The sequence below is a fragment of the Cherax quadricarinatus genome, chromosome 54 (assembly GCF_038502225.1).
Source record: "Cherax quadricarinatus isolate ZL_2023a chromosome 54, ASM3850222v1, whole genome shotgun sequence".
Taxonomy (NCBI): Eukaryota; Metazoa; Arthropoda; class Malacostraca; order Decapoda; family Parastacidae; genus Cherax; species Cherax quadricarinatus.
In genome coordinates, this window is record NC_091345.1 from 841,367 (window position 1) to 865,032 (window position 23,666).

General features: G+C 41.4%; 1 protein-coding gene across 7 annotated transcripts in view; it reads left to right on the top strand.

Moving 5' to 3' along the window:
- Positions 1 to 7,982: 7,982 nt before the first annotated feature.
- LOC128699108 (uncharacterized) overlaps positions 7,983 to 23,666 on the top strand; it is a 49,185-nt gene continuing 33,501 nt past the window's right edge. For 6 of the 7 annotated variants that reach the window (XR_011393488.1, XR_011393489.1, XR_011393490.1 and 3 more), the window contains exon 1: positions 7,983 to 8,154. Coding sequence is in view for 1 of the 7 variants with exons in the window: in XM_053791626.2 (XP_053647601.1) it covers positions 8,104 to 8,154 (51 nt within the window). In the remaining 6 variants the exon portion in view is untranslated. The remainder of the gene's footprint in view (positions 8,155 to 23,666) is intronic. The other variant, XM_053791626.2, reaches the window with a different exon arrangement.

Here is a 23,666-nt window from a genome sequence, read left to right on the forward strand (position 1 = left end):
GTGGTTTTCATGGTTTAATTGGTTGTTTTTCGGTACCATTAGATACACTGGAAGACATACTTGTAAAGTAGAGACGATTTTGGCCAGTTTCATAATGGAAGTGGCCTGAAAAAGCCTCAAAATCACAAAATTGGTCAATTTTTGCAGGAAATTCCTAACAAAGGTAAGGAGCTTTCCATCCATGCCCCAGTTTGTTTTATAGGTTTTTATGAGGTCTGCTTCAATTATTGAGATGGCCTGAACCATTACTAAGTATTTTTGAAATGTTGATTTTTTTTGGTGTGAGTGATGACTGATTTAAAATGGAGGAAAATGTTATGTAGGAAAGGCCTTGGAATATGATTAATGAACAGATGGAAGGTTGCTTTAATGGCTGAAATGCCAAGTGTTTGGGACTGTTTTTCAGTTGGAATGTTTTGAAAATAATGGAAAACTGGCCAAATTATCACAGTTCATTGTTTTATGTGGTAGCGCTGATGGTGGAATAGGCAGTTCTTGTGATCAGTGGGTAGTATGTAAGCCATGCTAACAAAATACCTAAAAAGTATACCTGGACAGGGTTTCAGGGATCAACACCCCCCACGGCCCGATCTGTGAAAAGATCAGTGTCTGATCAGTCAGGCTGTTATTGCTAGCTGCACACAAACCGGCATACGAACCACAGCCCAGTTGGTTAGGAACTGACGTTAGGTGCCTGCCCAGCTTCCTCTTGAAAACAGCCAGGCATCTATTGGTAATCCCCATTATCCATGCTGGGAGGCTGTTGAACAGTCTTGGGCCCCTGACATTTTTTTGTGTTGTCTCTTAGCATATTCATGGTGCCCCTGCTTTTCATTGAGGGGATATTGCAACCCTGCCCAGTCTTTTGCTTTCCTAGGGAATGATTTCCATGTTCAAATTTGGGACTAGTCCCTCTAGTGTTGAGAAATGGTTTACCAACTAAGGTTAAAGATTAAATAATATATAGGGGGTACTTAGCTGGATAAGACACTATTGCCCACACAGCCGCCCCTGCAGGTGAGGTCTTAAGAAGCTGTCGTATCCACTTTGCAACAGGCTGTAATAGAGCATATTATGTTAATAATTTACCCCTAAGGGGTGTTATGTCAGCACATTTCATTCACTGATTGCTGATGAAACTTACGTGTGTGGAATCAAAAGTCCGCACCTCACTGCCGACTATAGGTTGATTACAAACTCCTTGTGACACAAGAACTGGGCAGCCCTCCGTACTACAAGAAATTCGTAACCTACCTTGCTCTTGTAGTGTGAGCTATGGTGTTCTTTACACCCTCGACAGGTATCGGTGACTCGATAGAAGCTGAAATATCCTTGGATGTACACATCTTCCATAGTCTAGGAATACGCACACTGGTACACTATGTTCCACAAGGTTTGTCTTTATTGTTCACAATCTTATCACTAAAGAAGCTGATCACACTTCTCTGTAAGCGTTTATCGTGTTTTGTGAGACACTTTGTTCACACTAACGCACGGATCAGTGTTCTTTGTTGCTTATCCTGGCGTCAGTGTGACTCCCAGTAGGGTGAAAAGTAATCTGACCTCACAGCCTCCTATGCTGCTGCAATGCCCCTAGAACATAAAAGGAAAAGCTGACCTAGTACTTTTTGCTTCCTTGCCAAACTTTCTCCACGAAGCAAAGCAGAATGCTTGATTCTTGCTGTCTTGAGCATAGACAACAATGTCCACTATCTTTACCATGGTAATAAAGTGGGAGCAGGATTTTCCTTAATTATCCTGCTAAGGTAAGAGATGGACTGTCTCTTATTAAACTACACTTTGCAACACTGGACTCTTGCAAGGAGCGGCGGTCGCTTGACCATGTCACATACTCGTTTTGCATCTGGGATCAATTACTTGCTGTAGCAGTAAACAAGATGCTTGCCCCTTCTGAGAGGGCTGGGCCCCTTAGGGCTGAAGGGGGCTAATACCCCCCTCCTGGAGAAAATTTCTCCACATCTAGGATTTTCCAAGTGTATATTATCATGTATATTTCTCGCTTGCATTCCAGGAAATACAAATCAAAGGACTTCTGTTCCCAGTAGTTTAGGTGCTATATTGTAGTTATGCATGCCATGAATGATCTCTGTACATTCTCCAGATCTGCAATTTCACCAGCCTTGAAAGGAGCCATCAGTGCACAGCAATATTCCAACCTAGAGAGAACAAGCGATTTGAAGAGAACCATTATGGGCTTGGCATCCCTAATTTTGAAGGTTATTATCCATCCTCTCATTTTCTTAGCAGATGTGATTAAAACATTGTTGTGATCTTTGAAAGTGAGATCCTCTAACATTATCACTCCCAGGTCTTTCACACTACTTTTTCGCTTTATTGTGTTTTAATTTCCTTGAGTAGGGTTTTAATTTCCTTGAGTTTTCCATATTGGAGTGCAACTAACTCCTGGAGTTCAATCCCACCAAGTGCAAAGTCATGAAGATTGAGGGAAGGGCAAAGAAGACTGCAAATGGAGTGCAGTCTAGGGGCAAGAGACTACAAACCTCACTCAAGGAAAAGGATCTTGGAGCGAGTATAACACCGGGCACATCTCCTGAGGCGCACATCAACTGAATAACTGCTGCAGAATACGGGCACCTAGCAAACCTAAGAATAGCATTCTGACATCTCAATAAGGAATCGTTCAGGACCCTGTATGCCATGTACGTAAGGACTATATTGGAGTATACAGCACCAGTTTGGAACCCACACCTAGCCAAGCACATGAGAAAATTAGAGTGTGTGCAAAGGTTATGGGAAATCGACCTGATGACACCTGTAGGACATGAGAGATAGGGGGAATAAGATAACATAAAATTCTGAGAGGAATCGAAAAGGTGGACAGAGACAGGATGTTCCAGAGATGGGACACAACAACAAGGGGTCACAGTTGGAAGATGAAGACTCAGATGAACCACAGGCATGTTAGGAAGTATTTCTTCAGTCACAGAGTTGTCAGGAAGTGGAATAGTCTCAGAAGCGATGCAGTGGAGGCAAGATTCATACATAGCTTAAAGAGGCATGATTAAGCTCATGGAGCAGGAAGGGTGACCCAGTAGCGACCAGTGAAGAGGCGGGGCCAGGAGCTGTGACTTGACCCCTGCAACCACAAACAGGTAAGTACACACACACACACACACACACATGAGCACACAAACACACATCCCCAGACTGAGAGTCGAAAACCAAATAGTTTTTTTATGAGACAGAATTTGGTAGACTCGAACCTATCTGATGTTATCATGACGCCAAATGACTTCAAAAAGGTGATAAATGACATGCCCATGCACTCTGCCCCAAGCCCAGACTCGTGAAACTCCGTGTTCATCAACCCATTTGACCATAAACAGAAATATCAATCTCAATCTTAAAATAATGAATCCTAACTAGTCATAAGTTGGCCTGTGATACTCCAATACTGAAACTATGTATTGTGCCAAAACAAAAGCATTCACATTGCTAAACTCACAAACTAGTATTTAGTCACTTAGCCATAATACCAACTTACCTCATAATTTGTAATATTTTAAATTTAAGAATTAATCTAAGTCTGCCCGAAATGCCTAGCCATGCTAGGTGTTCTAGTGGTACCCTCTGTAATTATTATTTTACTACATGTAAACCACACAATAACCAAATTCTGTAAACTCAGCATTGTAATCCTTATAGAGAATAAACTTTGAATTTGAATTTGAATTGAAGAACTGAATTAAGCTCCTATCATGTTTTAACACCCTATGGATGGGGCGCATGGATGCAGATATGGAAAATTTTATAGGGGGTTACTGTATGTACCTCAACATTACATGCATACGAGTAATCTCATTGGGAGACAACAACCATATTGTTTACCGTAGTCACCCCGTGTAGACATGTGAGAAAACTTAACCACCCCTGGTCACTGCAGGTGGTCCCTTCGACCTCACAATCTTATCCATATCTATCCGAGACCAGTATAAATTGGATAGCACCCACAAGTACGGCGCTACTAATTAATTGTGGACTGGTCACAGACCGGGCCGCGGGGGCGTTGACCCCCGAAACTCTCTCCAGGTAAACTCCAGGTAAACTGAATGAAGGGGGGGGGTAGGTTACACATGTATATATCCATCACCTGGAGAGAGTTCCGGGGGTCAACGCCCCCGTGGCCCGGTCTGTGACCAGGCCTCCTGGTGGATCAGAGCCTGATCAACCAGGCTGTTGCTGCTGGCTGCACGCAAACCAACGTACAAGCCACAGCCCGGCTGATCCGGAACTGACTTTAGGTGCTTGTCCAGTGCCAGCTTGAAGACTGCCAGGGGTCTGTTGGTAATCCCCCTTATGTGTGCTGGGAGGCAGTTGAACAGTCTCGGGCCCCTGACACTTATTGTATGGTCTCTTAACGTGCTAGTGACACCCCTGCTTTTCACTGGGGGGATGGTGCATCGTCTGCCAAGTCTTTTGCTTTCGTAGTGAGTGATTTTCGTGTGCAAGTTCGGTACTAGTCCCTCTAGGATTTTCCAGGTGTATATAATCATGTATCTCTCCCTCCTGCGTTCCAGGGAATACATCAAGGAAAAACACTTGTATATAATCTCACCACTTACCAGATATTCTCTGGTGGCCACTTGATGTAGATGGATCACCCACAACCTATCCAATTACAACATACCTAACTGGCCAGTATCAGTCTGCTATAACTAGAAGGGTTACATAACTGTGGGTGATTGATGCTCCTTATTTCCTCCATTTACCATCTCATTTCGATGTCCTGCTACACCGACATGGTTCTTATTCCAACAGGACGAGGTATCCGTTGGTTTGTCCCGGTTTAGAAGTCGTGACTCCATAAAAACTTCACTATCCTCGGGACAGGAACCACGAGGTCTACACGTGTTCACTCGGAGCAGGGCGACTTATTTCACTTCACGCTTTCTCTTAACTTAGTGTTATTATCACTGATTACATTACAATTCACAAGACGATTTAATGTCTCATAATTATTGTACACATTAGAGGTCACTCCATTAAGATCTGAGACCGATGAGTGATGATTAAATCACGGGTATTTTCCCCTGGACACACTCCATGGCGGCGCACCAGTCACCACCGGTCCTACCATTATTCACTAATTTTACCACTTTTTACAGCAGTCCCGTAAATCACGTTCCCTCACTCTTCACCAGGGACAGTTACGACACTTCCTATTATGAAGTGAGGCCTGTATTAATCCTTAGGCTGCCGTGAACGCCAATTACCTGGTCCCACGTTTTCACAGCCTCTTAACTCCATTCCAAACACTCCCGCTCCCTGACGCCCCGTCTCGACCTCTCCCTGCCCATCAGCGCAGGCGCAGAGCTTCCCTGTTGGTTCTATTCCATTTTCAAATACATTTTTGACCAATGTCGACACATTAAACACCTATTAGGCATTATAGCTTCGGAAGATTAAAATATTTTCCACAACAACAGTTGTCCCACAGCTGCTTAAAACAACAGACATAGCCCCACTCCACATGGGTTTAGAGCAAGTCACTCTTGCTTGTCCCAACTATTGGATCACTATGAGACGGTGCTGTTGAGGATAAATAAAATACAGATGTAGTATACACAGACTTTGCAAAAGCTTTCGACAAGTCTGACCATGGTGTAAGTTTAGTTAGTTTAATATGTTTATTATGCACCCCATACCCATCCTGTGGGCGGTAGTCAAAAGATTACAGAGGTACATAATTGGTCCAGGGACTGGACTCCAAAGTTTTGATAGCTGAGCAAGTTACAGAGGTAATGAACTCACAGTTTACAAAGGTAATGAACTCACAATTTACAAAGGTAATGAACTCACAATTTACAAAGGTAATGAACTCCAGGTAGGTCTGGTCACAATCATGACAAGTTACAAAGGTATTTACAGATTACAGAGGTACGTAATGGGTCCAGGGACTGGGCCCCCAAAGTTTTGATAGCTGAACTAGGTACAAAGGTAATGAATTCTGTAGAATGGTTACTTACGTTTATACATGGCTACAATCATGAACAAATTATAGAGTAATGAGCAATTCACACTTCCACACCCGGTCACAACTGTAATGAGTTATTGGTGCAAATATTGATTGTTGAGTCACACACACACCACACAAACACACACATACACACACACACACACACACACACACACACACACACACACACACACACACACACACACACACACACACACACACACACACACACACACACACACACTTTAGTTTAATATCTTTATTATGCACCCCATGGTGTAATAGCGCACAAAATGCGTGATAAAGGAATAACAGGAAAAGTTGGTAGATGGATCTATTGTATTCGAGTGGTGGCTTACTAATGTTTGTTAAGAGGAAGGTTGGGTAGTAGTCAGTAGTGCTGTCTGTGATTATCCCTGATTTAAGAGAGGCTAGTATATTGGTCCACATGTGGTCTATTATGGTTGCACTTGTCTCAGTCAGCCTGGTTGGTTTAGTTATTGTTGGTATGAGAAGTGTGTTGTTCATATTGTTGATGAAATCAGTTACAGTCTGATCATCTGGTAGGCCAAGGTTGATATTGAAGTCTCCAGCTAAGAGAAGGTGGTGCTTGTTCATTTGTCTGTTTGTTATTAGTGCCTTTAGATTCTCACTGAAGTTTGGGATGTTTGTGTGGGGTATCCGGTAAATGGCACCGATTGTTATAGGCGTCTTGAGTTTTTTTTACAGTAAAATTAGCAAAAATGTATTCCCCATATTCATCACTAAAGCAATTGGTGCTATTACAAGATAGTTGGTTAGAGTAATAGATTAAGTACCACCCTCAACTTGGTATGGTCTGCAGTTGTGGATTGCTGTGTATCCTGGTAGTGGGTAGATATCTATTGTGTCCTGCTTAAGCCAGGTCTCAGTAAGAATAATGCAGGAGAAGGGTGTCTTTAGTGACTCAAGGAGTGCCAGGAGGTCATCATAGTGTTTGCTTAAGGACCTGATGTTGTAGTTAAGAACTGATAGACTTTGAGCAGTGTTCAGGATAGTACTGGCTTGTGATGCTGTGTAATAAAGGCCGTACTTTCCAATAAGTTTTGATTGTGTGTTAGATTATGGAGGTTCAGATCGGGGTCAACGTGATCATTCATCTTTTAGGTTTAAATAGTGGTTGTTTATATCCTGTATTATGTGGTGAGTTCTAATACTGATTTCTGTAGTGGTGGGAGGTTTGGATAAGTTTACCGCTAAAGCACTTTGGTAATATATAGTCACTAATAAACATAATGAAGTTGATATTGTCTATGTGTTGTGCTAGAATGAGCTAAAGTACAACTAGGTATAAACTTATATAAATACAAATTAAAATGGTACTTGCAATTGCACTAGGGTCTGATAAGATCAAGCGTATAACTAGATTTAAATTGACAAAATAAAATTCACAAATTAAAGTACCAAAAGAATAATAAGTAAAAAATAACAATGGCAATAACTTGGTTATAATATGATAGTAAGATGGTAGACAGGTACACAGGTACAAAGGATAATGTAAAGGTTGGAGTTGAATATACAAACTTGAAAATTTGGCAACAAAATGTTATGAAAAGTATAAAATAATGATTAATGTACAAAAGTCATGGTCAACTATATCAAAAGCTTTACGTAAGTCAATGAAGATCCCCAGTGGGACTTCTTTCTTCTCTATTGAAGTGTTCTAGCATGTGTATAATAACATCATTATTATTTTTATTACGCCTGAACCCAAATTGACAGGGGTTGAGTATAGCCCTTGTGGCTTAGCGCTTCTTTTTGATTATAATAATAATGAGTATGTTGTGGGAGATGAGGTAGGAATAGATTGATGTTGTAGGGGCTGGGGTTTGGGGTGGTGGAGGGACTGGTAGTTGGGGTGGTGGAGGGACTGGTAGTTGGGGTGGTGGAGGGACTGGTTGTTGGGGTGAAGGAGTGGTTGGGGAATGAGGTGGTGGAGGGGCTGGGGCTGGCTGGTAGTGGGTAATCAGTAGAGGGTGAAGAGTGGTGGAGGAAGGGAGGTGGGTGTATGATGCAGCACAGTGTGTGGCTACCACACTAACACTGCAGTACCAGCAGCAGGCACCATGACCCTGGCACTACTACATCTTGTGGCCCTGGCTGGCCTCACCACCAGGGTAAGTAATACCACCACTGAGGTACACTAACACTGGTACAAGCTTATGGTACCACCTACAGTCTGTACCACACATCTACGTATACAACCCATTGTACCACACACACTGCAAGTCCCTAATCCCTGCCAGGGGATCCAGATCCAAGGAATTGGAGCCTTATTTCCTTGGGTCGAACTTGATTTACATCCCATTCCTCAGGTGCTGGATGACATCTAAGGGTTTAGCACTTCTCCATAAGTAAGTTTATTTAGGTACAGGTACACTTAAATAGTTACACAAATTATCATACATAACATGTGTAAATTATCATACATAGTAACATGTGTAAATTATCATACATAGTAACATGTGTAAATTATCATACATAGTAACGTGTAAATTATCATACATAGTAACATGTGTAAATTATCATACATAGTAACGTGTGTAAATTATCATACATAGTAACGTGTGTAAATTATCATACATAGTAACATGTGTAAATTATCATACATAGTAACATGTGTAAATTATCATACATAGTAACATGTGTAAATTATCATACACAGTAACATGTGTAAATTATCATACACAGTAACATGTGTAAATTATCATACACAGTAACATGTGTAAATTATCATACACAGTAACATGTGTAAATTATCATACACAGTAACATGTGTAAATTATCATACACAGTAACATGTGTAAATTATCATACACAGTAACATGTTTAAATTACCTAGGATAACCCAGGAAACTCATTGACTATTTCCATTGAGGTCTTTTCTTCAGGGACTGCATCCATGTGGTCACCCATCCAGTTACTGACCCAGGGAGACGTAATAATAATAATTTAGTATGATAACGTGGTTGTACAAAGAATGACATTTGGTGTACATGTAAAAAACCGCTATATATGCATAACATTTCGGGCAAACTTAAGACTAATTTAACATTAAGATGGCAATTACAAGGAGTTGTGAATTTAGGAGTTTACATTGAATATAAGATAATTGAATATCATCCACAGGAGGTATTGTATAGACTAACAGTCTGGTGTGTGTAGAGTGAGTGTGTGTAGAGTGAGTGTGTGTAGAGTGAGTGTGTGTAGAGTGAGTGTGTGTAGAGTGAGTGTGTGTAGAGTGAGTGTGTGTAGAGTGAGTGTGTGTAGAGTGAGTGTGTGTAGAGTGAGTGTGTGTAGAGTGAGTGTGTGTAGAGTGAGTGTGTGTAGAGTGAGTGTGTGTAGAGTGAGTGTGTGTAGAGTGAGTGTGTGTAGAGTGAGTGTGTGTAGAGTGAGTGTGTGTAGAGTGAGTGTGTGTAGAGTGAGTGTGTGTAGAGTGAGTGTGTGTAGAGTGAGTGTGTGTAGAGTGAGTGTGTGTAGAGTGTGTGTGTGTAGAGTGTGTGTGTGTAGAGTGTGTGTAGAGTGAGTGTGTGTAGAGTGAGTGTGTGTAGAGTGAGTGCGTGTAGAGTGAGTGCGTGTAGAGTGAGTGCGTGTAGAGCGAGTGCGTGTAGAGCGAGTGCGTGTAGAGTGAGTATAAGATGACTGGTATATCTTACAATCATGTCTGCACATACCTTTACTTTCCTGTGTGTTCTTAATAGTCTTTAATGTAGTAATATTCACTTTCCATCCTAGAACACCTAGTTTGAGACCTGGCCCTCGGCTAGAAAATCCCTAGGATTATACTAACTCTTTTTGGTTATCCTAGGTAATTTACACATGTTACTGTCTATGATAATTGTACTTATGTGCACTTGTACTTAAATAAACTTACTAAATAAGAGCAGTTATTAGATACAGACATAGAGGACCTGGCAAGTAATTTGTGGTATAGTGACATAGTAAAATTTTGAAAAGGCAGAAAATGAGACCTAAACAAAAAAGCATAAATAAGAAAGGTGCAGTTATTCTTGTTGCTGCAGATAATAACTTAATTCAGATTAATAGGCCTGAAGGGTTAATAACCCAGAATAATGTAAGAAAGTAAAGCAGTGTGATTTGCTTCCATTGGGGGTTCTTTTCAAGTCCTCCCCCAGGATGTCACTCACTACAGCTGACTAACACAAGGAATGCCAGTGATTATAAACATTACCAAGTAATTGATCAGTGAAAAGTCTGACAGTTTCCTACAAGCAAAGTGTTCCCCCATATAAGAATCATAAATTGATAATGGATAACTTGTGGTTATATTTTAACAATTCAGTGAACATTCTCAACTCTCAGATGTTGATGGCTTGAAAAGTGTGACTTTGCCAGACACTCTTTAGTACCTATTTACTGCTAGGTAACACAGGCAGTCTATATTACATTCAAGCACAATCTGGTACAGTATTAGTAGGTATTATGTTTTGGGATCTAAATTATTATGATATCAGTATGACCAAGTAAGATTCAAGAGCATAAAATTTGTACAGTGGTACCTCGAGTTTCGTACTTAATCCATTCCAGGAGCTAGTACTGAAGTTGAAATCTACTAAAGTTGAAGCAATATTTCCCATAAGAAATAATGTAAATCCAATTAATTCATTCCAGACACGCAAAAATATTAAAAAATACATTTTATAGATTATAGTTTTACATACACACAACAAACATAAATAGTACTTAAATTAGTTATAGAAAAATATACATTTAAATAAATTTAAAATAACATTTTTATTTACCTTTATTGAAGACTGTTGATGGCATCTGGAAAATAGGGAGGAGTGAGGGAAGGCTTAATGTTTGGAAGGGGAATCCCCTTCCATAAAGACTTTAGGTAATGAGCCCTTATCTGGGGTTACTTCCCTTCATTCTTTTAATGCCACTAGGACCAGCTTGAGTCACTAGACCCCTGTCTCAGAAAATAACTGTCCACAGTCCTCTGTCTCTGGTGCCTCTTTAAGATTTCCCTAAAATGGGACATGGTTCTGTCACTGAACTTGTTGCAGAGATGGCTTGTTTCAGCTTGATCAGGGTGATACTTTTCAGCAAATACCTGCACACTATTCCACATTGCACAAATCTCTTTAATCTGTGAAGAAGGCAGCTCATCCACTCATACTTTCTCCTCTGAAGCAAGTTCCTGGCTGTGGTCTGATACTGTTCTAGATGAAGCTCTTGCAGCTCTTCAGTGGTTAGGTCTTTCCTGTGGTTGTCCACCAACTCTTCCACATCCTTGCCACTCACCTCCAACCCTCTGTTTATTGTCAATCCAAACCAGCAACAACAACTCAACCTCTTCGACTATTTTTGGTTAGCATATCAATACCTTTCGCAACATCAGCTTCCTTGATTTCTTTTCTCTTCGTCAGGATGGAAGCGATTGTTGATTTGCTTTTGCCATATATCCTGGCAAACTCCACAAGTTGCACACCACTCATATTTTTGTAGTATCTCCTTCACTTCTGTGGTGTTTCTCACTTTCTTTACCACAGGGGTGCCACTAGGAAGTTTCTTTGGGCCCATGGTAGTTTATTTCACAGTCGTCTGCACGGGGGACCGGGCAGGCATGGGCAGGCAGACATGTCTGGTACACGGTACTAAACATGGGGCACAGTACGAAACTCTGTACAAAATTGAGCCGAAAAAACGATCTGAACTTGAAGTGTACAATACTCAGGGCACATGAAACTTGGGTTCCACTGTAATAAAGTTGGTAGAATTACCGACAATATGTAAAGTAAAAGGACACAAGTGCAACTAATGTGACATTTTATTGTGGCAGCGTTTCGCTCTCCAGGAGCTTTATCAAGGCTCAGTGAGGTGCAATACTAGTGAGGTACCATTTCGATGTTCACTAGTGGTAGTAGTAGTAGTAGTAGTAGTAGTAGTGACAAAAATAATACAATATGGTAGAGCAATTAATTCGTACATGAGTAAAAGGATATAAAAGCTATTACTTGGGTAACATAAAAATAGATTGGACAAATATATAGACTGTAAAGAGGCAGGTTGTTTCAGTGTTCACTCTCTGTAATGTGCTTTGTGTAGTATAACAGGAGAGACTATGTAATGGCAGGGTTTACTGTTTTCAGGAGGATTCTTGCTAAGACTTCGGAGATGGTGAAGCTGCCGTTGTTTTGTTTAATTGTATTCGAAACAGCGATCAGTGCTGATTCGAGGCACTTGCGTCTGCGGAAATTAGTTTCTTTGATCACTAATTGGGCGTCTCTGAATTTCATGAGATGATTGGTGGAATTTCGGTGTTGTACACAGGCGTTGTTCAAGTTATCGTTCCTACATGCGTAAATGTGTTCATTGAGGTGGGTGTCGAGGTTTCTTGCTGTTTCACCTTTTATATCCTTTTACTCGTGTACGAATTAATTGCTCTACCATATTGTATTATTTTTGTCACTACTACTACTACTACCACTAGTGAACATCGAAATGGTACCTCACTAGTATTGCACCTCACTCTGAGCCTTTATATACCCTCTGTGTCTATGTATTGTTTGTAATGGCTTGATAAAGCTCCTGGAGAGCGAAACGTTGCCACAATAAAATGTCACATTAGTTGCACTTGGTTCCACTGTATATGAAATGTGTGTGTGTATGTAGCTAATGATTCGAACTAAAATATCAATTTTATATACAGTGTAGCCGAAGTTGGCATGGTGCCTGCTAATAGAGGGACTAGTACCAAATTTGCAAATGAAAATCACTCATGAAAGCAAAAGACTCAGCAAATGATGAAACATCCTCCCAGTGAAAAGCTGGGGCGCCACTAGCACGATAAGAGACAACACAGTAAGTGTCTGGGGCCCAAGATTGTTCAACTTCCTTCTAGCATACATAAGGGGGATTACCAATAGACCCCTGGCTGTCTTCAAGAAGACTTTGGACAGGCACCTAAAGCCAATACCTGACCAGCTGGGCTGTGGTTCATACGTCAGTTTATATGCTGCCAACAATAACAGCCTGCTCAATCGGGTGCTTATCTACCATGAGGCCTGGTCACAGGCCGGGCCGCAGGGGCAGTGACCCCCAAAACCCTCTCCAGGTATACTCCAGGCATACTTAACAAGATCAATTTAGGTAGATGATGATAATCATTTTTTAGGAAGGACATGACAATTTTTATAATTGGTATTTGTAAAAAACTGTCACTATTTTTAATAAGATCATTGCTTGTATCATATACAGTGGAACCTCTACTTACGAGTGCATCCACATGCGAGTTTTTCTAGGTACGAGCAGTCGCTCGGTCGAATTTTTGCTTCCAGACGCAAGCAAAATTTCCAGATGCGAGCTGGCCCCAAAGGAGGTTCCTTGACACTGGTGAGGGGCTCTTGCTCTTGATCTAGGGAATTTGATCTCATTTGTTTGTTGGACTATCTTATTGAAACCTGGGCAATGTACGATGGAAAGATGCTTCTTAACGTTCACCAAAAATGAAAGAAGTCGGACCATAAATTACGGAGTTCACTTCTCAGCCATTAGCCTCCCCTTAGCGGTATATTTTGGTATGGTTTTTATGGTTGTATTCTCGTTTTTTTGGTCTCATTTGATAGAATGGAAGATATACTATAGAAATAGATATGATTTTGAATGGTTTCACGATGAAAAGTATCTTGAAATTTAGCTCAAAGCACCAGAAATGTTCGATTCTTTCGCGATGTTCAAGAGTAAACAACTGATATCACTGTCCAATACCTGTCCAATTGGCACTGCCCCTCAGCCTTCACATATTGGAAAGATCTTAAACATGCTAGCAAAAGTGGGAGCAGATATCATGAGGTAGCAGTGGCAGACCTTGTACCTTGAAAACAACCTTGTTGTACCCTGGTAACAACAACAATGGCGGCTGTCACCACTACTAGCCACATACGTAATGACATGTACAGTAGTACCTTGACTTACGAGCTTAATTCGTTCTGTGACCGAGCTCGTAACTCTACTTCACCCACCATTATCACTACTCCATCCACCACCCTCACTACTCCACCCACCACCATCTCTACTACACCCACCAACATCTCTACTACACCCACCAACATCTCTACTATACCCACCACCATCTCTACTATACCCACCACCATCTCTACTATACCCACCACCATCTCTACTATACCCACCACCATCTCTACTATACCCACCACCAGGGTGCTTATGATCAGGTGGAAAGGGAGGGTTTAAGACAGATCCTTAACAAACAAGGTTTTGGGGATGAGATTGTGGGGTGGGTTGAAACGTTGTATAAAGGGGCAAAAGCGAGAATTCAGATCAATGGACGTGTGGGAGGTGTGGTGAACATGGATAGGGGCTTGAGGCAGGGTTGCCCGCTATCGCAGTTATTATTTGCATGTGTGCAAGATCCATTTTATAGGTTGGTTGAGACCAGAGTGTGTGGTGGGGAGGGGTCGAGGGAGGGCTTGATTAGGCATCATGTGGTAGGTTACGTGGATGACACGACACTCCTAGTCCGGAAGGGAACAAGATTGGGAGAGTTGGGAGGGGTGGTTGGCATGTTTGGAGGGGCGACAGGCATGACGGTAAACGTTGAGAAAACAAAGATCATGGGGCTAGGGGAGTGGAGAGACAGAGTTGATTGGGACTGTGATGTGGTGAGAAGGCAGGAAGGGCAGTTATTAATATGTGGCATTTTGTATGGAGCGACCATACGGGAGGCTAGGGGGGCGAATTCGTTGAGAATGGTGGAACGCGTGGAACATCGGTTGGGGATGTTGCGGCCTTATCACTTGACATTGTTGCAACGGGCGATTGTTATTAACGTATTGCTGTACAGTAAGGTATGGTATGTAGCAGCAGTTTTTCCATTGCTGAGGGCTGAGATTACTCGTATCCTTAGAAGTGTTTTTAGGTTCTTATGGGGCTCAGGATGTGAATGGATGAAGAGGGAGGTGGTGACTTTGCCGGTGAGGAAGGGAGGTTTAGGTCTGTTGGACCTGGGAAGGAGGGCGAAATGCATTTTTGTCAGGTGGGAGTGGAAAAGATTAGGGGGACAGAGGGGGGCTTGCATGCAAAGGTTACATGATATTTTGAGGGGAATGTATGTGGGTGGGGAATGGAGGGAGTGTGAGATTTTGTTGAGGGCACTTTTGTGGGCGCGCGAGCCAGACAAATTAAAGGTGAGGGATTTATATCGAATATTGAGGGTAGAGGAGACGGCCCCAGTTGAGGGGCTGTTCCCGATGTATGCATGGGGAGCTATATGGAGTCTGTTCGGTAAACTAAAGTTAGGGCCCAGGGTGCGAGAGATCATGTTCAAATTTTTACATGGGATTCTGCCTACTGGATCAGTCCTCAGAAACAGACGTGTGGTAGAGGAGGGTTGGTGTGGGTTATGTGGGGAGTTGGAAACAGCCTATCACGTGGTATACTTTTGCGATTATTTGGGGAGTGTGAGGGAATGGCTGGGGAAAGTGGTCAGGAGGATAGGAGGAACTGGGGTGTCAGTGTTGAGAGCGCTGAGTCTTGATATAGGGGGGTGGGGGAGAATGTGGCACGGGGAGTAGCTTATATCGTGGTGGATTTCGTGTACATATCGTGGGGAATGAGAGGGGTGGATAATGGGGAGACGAGGAAACGAGTTTTAGCGAGGATTTTTTGTAGGACAATGAATAGGAATCGGGGAATTTATGGGAGGAGATGGGAGGGAGCTTTCACTGAGGGTTACAGGTCCATAACTGTTGGGGAGTTGCTAGAGTTGTGAGGGGGGGGGGGAAGTGGGTTTAGATTGTTGTGTAAAGCATTAGATAAAAAAACGGGGGGGTACCAAACGGGCTTGCCAAACGAAAGATGTTGGTTTGGTGTGCATGTGCGTGGGTGAGTGACAAGTGCAAGAGAGAACGATTGTGTGTAATTGGGGTGTGCATGGGAGTGCTGAGTTCATGCATTCTTAATAGTTATTTAATATTGTTAATTAATGCCTTCTGCTGAAGGCTATTGTAGTAGCGTATAAAAGTAGAAGTCTGAGAATGCTGCATGGGACAGCAATAAAGTTAGGATTTGACTCCCATTGTAAACTAAGTCAGTTTCTAATGTATATATATACATATGTATATATAAATAATATTAGGACAGCAGCTGGCGTTTTCACTACTGTAGAGTTGTTATTGTTTTCAATTTAATATGTTCTTAAGTTTAATTTAGTATGGTTAGTTTATAAGTTACATAAACAACGGTGAAATGCTGTACATTTTGGTGAGCTGGGGTAAATAGGGGGGGGGGGGTTATACTGCTTGCTTTTTTGCGGTATGTAATTATTGTGTGTGGATATTGAAATTAGCAGTTGGGAAGGAGTCAGAGGATTCTTTATTTTGTATTACTTGAATAGTTATATTTTGTAGTTATGAATTATGTATATGGCAGTATTCACCTATCAGCTGCATGACATATTACTGCATATTGCAGTGTATAGAAATTGATGAATTTTATATTGTCTGTCGATGCTCTCATATTGTATGCTTTTGTTAATGTATTGTATGTTATAAATAAAATATAAAAAAAAAAAAAAAAAAAAAATACCCACCACCATCTCTACTATACCCACCACCATCTCTACTATACCCACCACCATCTCTACTATACCCACCACCATCTCTACTATACCCACCACCATCTCTACTATACCCACCACCATCTCTACTATACCCACCACCATCTCTACTATACCCACCACCATCTCTACTATACCCACCACCATCTCTACTATACCCACCACCATCTCTACTATACCCACCACCATCTCTACTATACCCACCACCATCTCTACTATACCCACCATCTCTGCTATACCCACCACCATCTCTGCTCCACCCACCTCCATCTCTACTACACCCACCACCCTCACTCAATGCACCACCAACTTTACTGCACCCACCTCCTGCTCTATGACACACACCACCCTCACTACTCCACCCACCACCCTCACTACTCCATCCACCACCCTCACTACTCCATCCACCACCCTCACTACTCCATCCACCACCCTCACTACTCCATCCACCACCCTCACTACTCCACCCACCACCATCTCTACTACACCCACTACCCTCACTACTCCACCCATTATCATTCCACCCACCACCATCTCTACTACACCCACCACCCTCACTACTCCACCCATTATCACTACATCCACTGCCCTCACTACTCCACCCACCTCCATCTCTACTACACCCACCACCCTCACTACTCCATGCACCATCATCTCTACTACACCCACCTCCTGCTCTGACACACACCACCCTCACTACTCTACCCACCACCAAATCTACTTCACCCACCACCCTCACTACTCCATCCACCACCCTCACTACTCCACCCACCACCTTCACTACTCCACCCATCACCATCATTACTCCACCCATCACTATCACTACTCCACCCATCACTATCACTACTCCACCCACCACCACCACTACTCCACCCACCACCACCACTACTCCACCCACCACCACCACTACTCCACCCACCACCATCACTACTCCACCCACCACCATCACTACACCCACCACCATCACTACCCCACCCACCACCATCACTACTCTGCCCACCTTAATGTTTCTGGGAAAACAGTGTTGAAATGGAGGCTACGTCTTCCTTGGATTTATACAAGAACCAAACAAGGAACAAGGTGCCTCACTACAATCTGGGATTGTTGAGAGAGTATTATCCTTCCAGTTATGTCTTGGAAGAGCATGTGGGATGGGATGAAGTACCTGACATTCCTCAGGGTACAGATTAGGATTTAACGAGCGAGCTTCAGATACGCCGCCACTAATTGGCGTATCTGAAGCTCGCTTGTAACTCGGATTCTGGCTTGCAACACAAAGTAAAAAATCGACCGAGCGACGGCTCGTAACTTGGGAAACTCGTAAGTTGGGGCGCTCGTAAGTCAAGGTACCACTGTATTTTATTCATTCTAGTGTAAATGTATGTCATGTTTCTATGTTATTAATATAGTTTATGTCATATTAGATGAATTCTGATAGATAAATAAGCCATAGAGTTGATTATTTTTTATTATTATTATCACACCGGCCGATTCCCACCAAGGCAGGGTGGCCCGAAAAAGAAGTTCAGTGGACCCCCGGTTATCGGTAGCTTTCTTTAGATCGGCTGTTTGGGATGCGTCCATCCGCCAGCTGGGGCTGCTTGCACGTTAGTTTGGCTGTGTGTATCAGTGGCTGAGGAAGCTTCTGCTCATGCATCCAAACATTTTGCTTATTTCCCATTGTAGTTTGTGTTAGTTTTGAAGTGCAACTGTGAAATAACTAACCATGACCCCAAAGAAAGTTCCTGTGGTAAAGAAAGTGAGAAACACCATGGAATTTAAGCATGATGCGATTGAAAAATATAAGAGTGATATGAGGGTGCTGGAAGTTGCCAGGATGTACAGCAAGAATAAATCAACAATTGCATCCATCCTGGCAAAGAAAGAACAAATCAAGGATGCTAATGTTGTGAAAGGACTAACTTTTCTAACTGAACAAAAGCCACCAATAATGGAAAAGATGGAAAAGTTATTATCATTGTGGATTAAGGAAAAAGAATTAGTGGGAGAGTGTTGTGGAGTTTATTATTTGTGAGAAGGCAAGGCAGTTGCATGAGGATCTTGCAAAGAAAATGCCTGAAACAGATGCTGCAGTTTGTGAATTTAGGACCAGCAAAGGATGGTTTGATAGATTTAAGAAGCGTAGTGGCATTCATGCAGAGGTTGGTGGATGAATTTGGTAGGGTATGCAAAAGAAGAAAATTAAAAGTGAATACAGGAAAGAGTAAGGTTATGAGGATAAAAAGATTAGGTGATGAAAGATTAGATATCAGATTGGAGGGAGAGAGTATGGAGGAGGTGAATGTATTCAGATTGTATTTGGGAGTGGATGTGTCAGTGGATGGGTCTATGAAAGATGAGGTGAATCATAGAATTGATGAGGGGAAAAGGGTGAGCGGTGTACTTAGGAGTCTGTGGAGACAAAGAACTTTGTCCTTGGAGGAAAAGAGGGGAATGTATGAGAGTATAGTAAAGGACCCCAATGGAAATAAGTCACTCTGACTTTTTTGGGTTATCCTAGGTTCTCTACACATATGCTGCTATGCATGATAATTCTATGTAACTGTATTTGTGTATACCTGAATAAACTTATTTATCAACGCTCTTATATGGGTGTGAAGCATGGGTGATGAATGTTGCAGCGAGGAGAAGGCTGGAGGCAGTGGAGATGTCATGTCTGAGGGCAATGTGTGGTGTGAATATGTATAATGCAGAGAATTCGTAGTCTGGAAGTTAGGAGGAGGTGCGGGATTGCCAAAACTGTTGTCCAGAGGGCTGAGGAAGGGTTGTTGAGGTGGTTCGGACATGTAGAGAGAATGGAGCGAAACAATGACTTCAAGAGTGTATCAGTCTGTAGTGGAAGGAAGGCGGGGTAGGGGTCGGCCTAGGAAAGCTTGGAGGGAGGGGGGTAAAGGAGGTTTTGTGTGCGAGGGGCTTGGACTTCCAGCGGGCATGCGTGAGCGTGTTTGATTCCTATCAAACACGCTCACGCATGGATGACAAATGGTTTTTAGTACTTGATGTGCTGTTGGAGTGTGAGCAAAGTAACATTTATGAAGGGATTCAAGGAAACTGGCAGGCCGGACTTGAGTCCTGGAGATTGGAAGTACAGTGCCTGCACTCTGAAGGAGGGGTGTTAATGTTGCAGTTTAAAAACTGTAGTGTAAAGCACCCTTCTGGCAAGACAGTGATGGAGTGAATGATGGTGAAAGTTTTTCTTTTTTGGGCCACCCTGCTTTGGTGGGAATCGGCCAATGTGTTAATAATAATAATAATTTACCTCTTCAGCAACATCAGCTTCCTTGATTTCTTTTTTCTTTGCCAGGATGGAACTGATTGTTGATTTAGATTTCCTGTACATCCTGGCGAGATTGGCCACCCGTACACCACTTTCTTACTTTGGTATGATTGTTTTTTTAATTCTATCGTGTTTCTCGCCTTCTTTATCAAAGGGAACTTTCTTTGGCCCCATGGTGGCTTATTTAGCAGTTGCACTCACTAAACATGCACAAAAAAGTGGATTATTATGAAATGTTTCGGCTGAATGTGCAGAGTCACTAGAAGCTTGAGTGGCTGAGTGATGCAGGCGGGCAGGCTGACGCATTCAGTACGGACCATTGTCAGCTCTAGGAAAACCGAGGTGATGGTCAAAAACTGGGACAAAATTTAGATGGAAAAAGTCGTCTAAAACTGAATCCTACGAAAATGGGTGTACGAAAACTGAGATTTCACTTTACTGCATAATAAAGAATAGTGTTTGAATTTTAACTTAATTAGGAACTCTTATGCAGTTAACTGCATTATTAAGTACAGTAAGAAAGGTAGCTAATGACAAGTGGTCAGTTACCCCCCAAAAATTGCATATTTAAGCTGATTCAGTTAATTTCAGTTTTGTGGAGTGATTGAATAGAGATGATGAAGATACAGCAAGTTACTTAGATTAGAGAAGAGATAAAATGGGATGAGATGTTACCAGTTATGTATGGTAGTTGAAGGACGGCTGGAAGAATAGGTTCAGAATTGGATGAAAGCTGGTTTTGTCTGACAGTGTCTTGCTGTCTCGATTACATTATGGAGATGAAGTGCTTGTTAACAATAGCTCTGAATCACTTGGCAGATGGGGGACCTTTTGATGCTTCAGGCAGACACTTTTAGATCTTAGAGCCTTTTATGCATAGTGAGTTTTTGCACAAGCCAAGTGGTTTTAGGTGATTTGATGTAGTGTGCCTACTCGGTGGCTGTGGGTATTAAATTTTAAGTTGCAGTAATAGTGTAGAGAGTATTACAATACTAACCATGTAGAATATATTACAATACTAACCATGTAGAATATATTACAATGCTAACCGTGTAGAATATATTACAATACTAACCATGTAGAATAAATTACAATGCATTAACCATGTAGGGTATATTACAGTAGTAACCATGTAGAGTATATTACAGTAGTAACCATGTAGAGTATATTACAGTAGTAACCATGTAGAGTATATTACAGTAGTAACCATGTAGAGTATATTACAATAGTAACCATGTAGAGTATATTACAATAGTAACCATGTAGAGTATATTACAATAGTAACCATGTAGAGTATATTACAATAGTAACCATGTAGAGTATATTACAATAGTAACCATGTAGAGTACAGTGGACCCCCGCATAACGATGGCATCACATAGCGATTTTTCCGCATACCGCTTACTTTTATCGCAAAATTTTTGCCGCGCATACCGATTAAAAACCCGCTCACCGATTTTCGTCCGAGACGCGTCCAATGTGCCCTCAGCCAGCCTCACATGTGCCGCCCGTCCCATTGTTTACCAGCCAGCCTCCGCGGTAACATCCAAGCATACACTCGGAATATTTCGTATTATTACAGTGTTTTCGGTGCTGTTTCTGGAAAATAAGTGACCATGGGCCCCAAGAAAGCTTCTAGTGCCAACCCTGTGGTAAAAAGGGTGAGAATTAGTATGGAAATTAAGAAAGATTTTGAAGGGTTTGGGGCTAACCCTGAGAAGCCTATGCCAGTTGTGGAATCCATTGTGCCTACTTCAAAGATTAAGGAAATGTGTGCACAGTGGGTTGAACTGCAAACCTTTATGGATGAAAATCACCCTGACACAGCTGTTGCAAGCCGTGCTGGTGACTATTTCAATGACAATGTTGTGGCCCATTTTAGACAAATCGTAAAGGAACGGGAGGTACAGAGCTCTATGGACAGATTTGTTGTGCGACAGAGGTCCAGTGACTCTCAAGCTGGTCCTAGTGGCATTAAAAGAAGAAGGGAAGTAACCCCGGAAAAGGACTTGCTACCTCAAGTCGTAATGGAAGGGGATTCCCCTTCTAAACAGTAAGAAGATAATGCTCTCCCCTCCTCCCATCCCATCAATCATCACCAGATCTTCAATAAAAGTAAGTGTCATGTAAGTGTGCATGCCTTTTTCAGTTTGTGTGTATTAAAATTAATATTTCATGTGGTAAAAAAAATTTTTTTTCATACTTTTGGGTGTCTTGCACGGATTAATTTTATTTCCATTATTTCTTATGGGGAAAATTCATTCACATAACGATTATTTCGCATAACAATTACCCCTCTTGCACGGATTAAAATCGTTAACCGGGGGTCCACTGTATATTACAATAGTAACCATGTAGAGTATATTGCACTACTAACCATGTAGAGTATATTGCACTACTAACCATGTAGAGTATATTACACTACTAACCATGTAGAGTATATTACACTACTAACCATGTAGAGTATATTACACTACTAACCATGTAGAGTATATTACACTACTAACCATGTAGAGTATATTACACTACTAACCATGTAGAGTATATTACACTACTAACCATGTAGAGTATATTACACTACTAACCATGTAGAGTATATTACACTACTAACCATGTAGAGTATATTACACTACTAACCATGTAGAGTATATTACACTACTAACCATGTAGAGTATATTACACTACTAACCATGTAGAGTATATTACACTACTAACCATGTAGAGTATATTACACTACTAACCATGTAGAGTATATTACACTACTAACCATGTAGAGTATATTACACTACTAACCATGTAGAGTATATTACACTACTAACCATGTAGAGTATATTACACTACTAACCATGTAGAGTATATTACACTACTAACCATGTAGAGTATATTACACTACTAACCATGTAGAGTATATTACACTACTAACCATGTAGAGTATATTACACTACTAACCATGTAGAGTATATTACACTACTAACCATGTAGAGTATATTACACTACTAACCATGTAGAGTATATTACACTACTAACCATGTAGAGTATATTACACTACTAACCATGTAGAGTATATTACACTACTAACCATGTAGAGTATATTACACTACTAACCATGTAGAGTATATTACACTACTAACCATGTAGAGTATATTACACTACTAACCATGTAGAGTATATTACACTAACCATGTAGAGTATATTACACTACTAACCATGTAGAGTATATTACACTACTAACCATGTAGAGTATATTACACTACTAACCATGTAGAGTATATTACACTACTAACCATGTAGAGTATATTACACTACTAACCATGTAGAGTATATTACACTACTAACCATGTAGAGTATATTACACTACTAACCATGTAGAGTATATTACACTACTAACCATGTAGAGTATATTACACTACTAACCATGTAGAGTATATTACACTACTAACCATGAGCAGACCACACATTCCTAAGTTAATATTAAATTACTCAACACTTCATTAATTCGCACACACTCACGCTGCTTCCTTCATCATGTCTTTGCTGTATTACACAACATTATTCTGACTTAGTGCATTATTTTACTTAAATTTTATTCAACTCTAGAGATGTACACTTCTAGTAATAATCTTTATCTGTGGGTATGCTGTACCCACCAAGGACAGATGTTATAATTGTCCAAATCAGAATGTATTGCTATTGAGGAACATGTAAGCAACAATCATTGGAGTGAATATGAA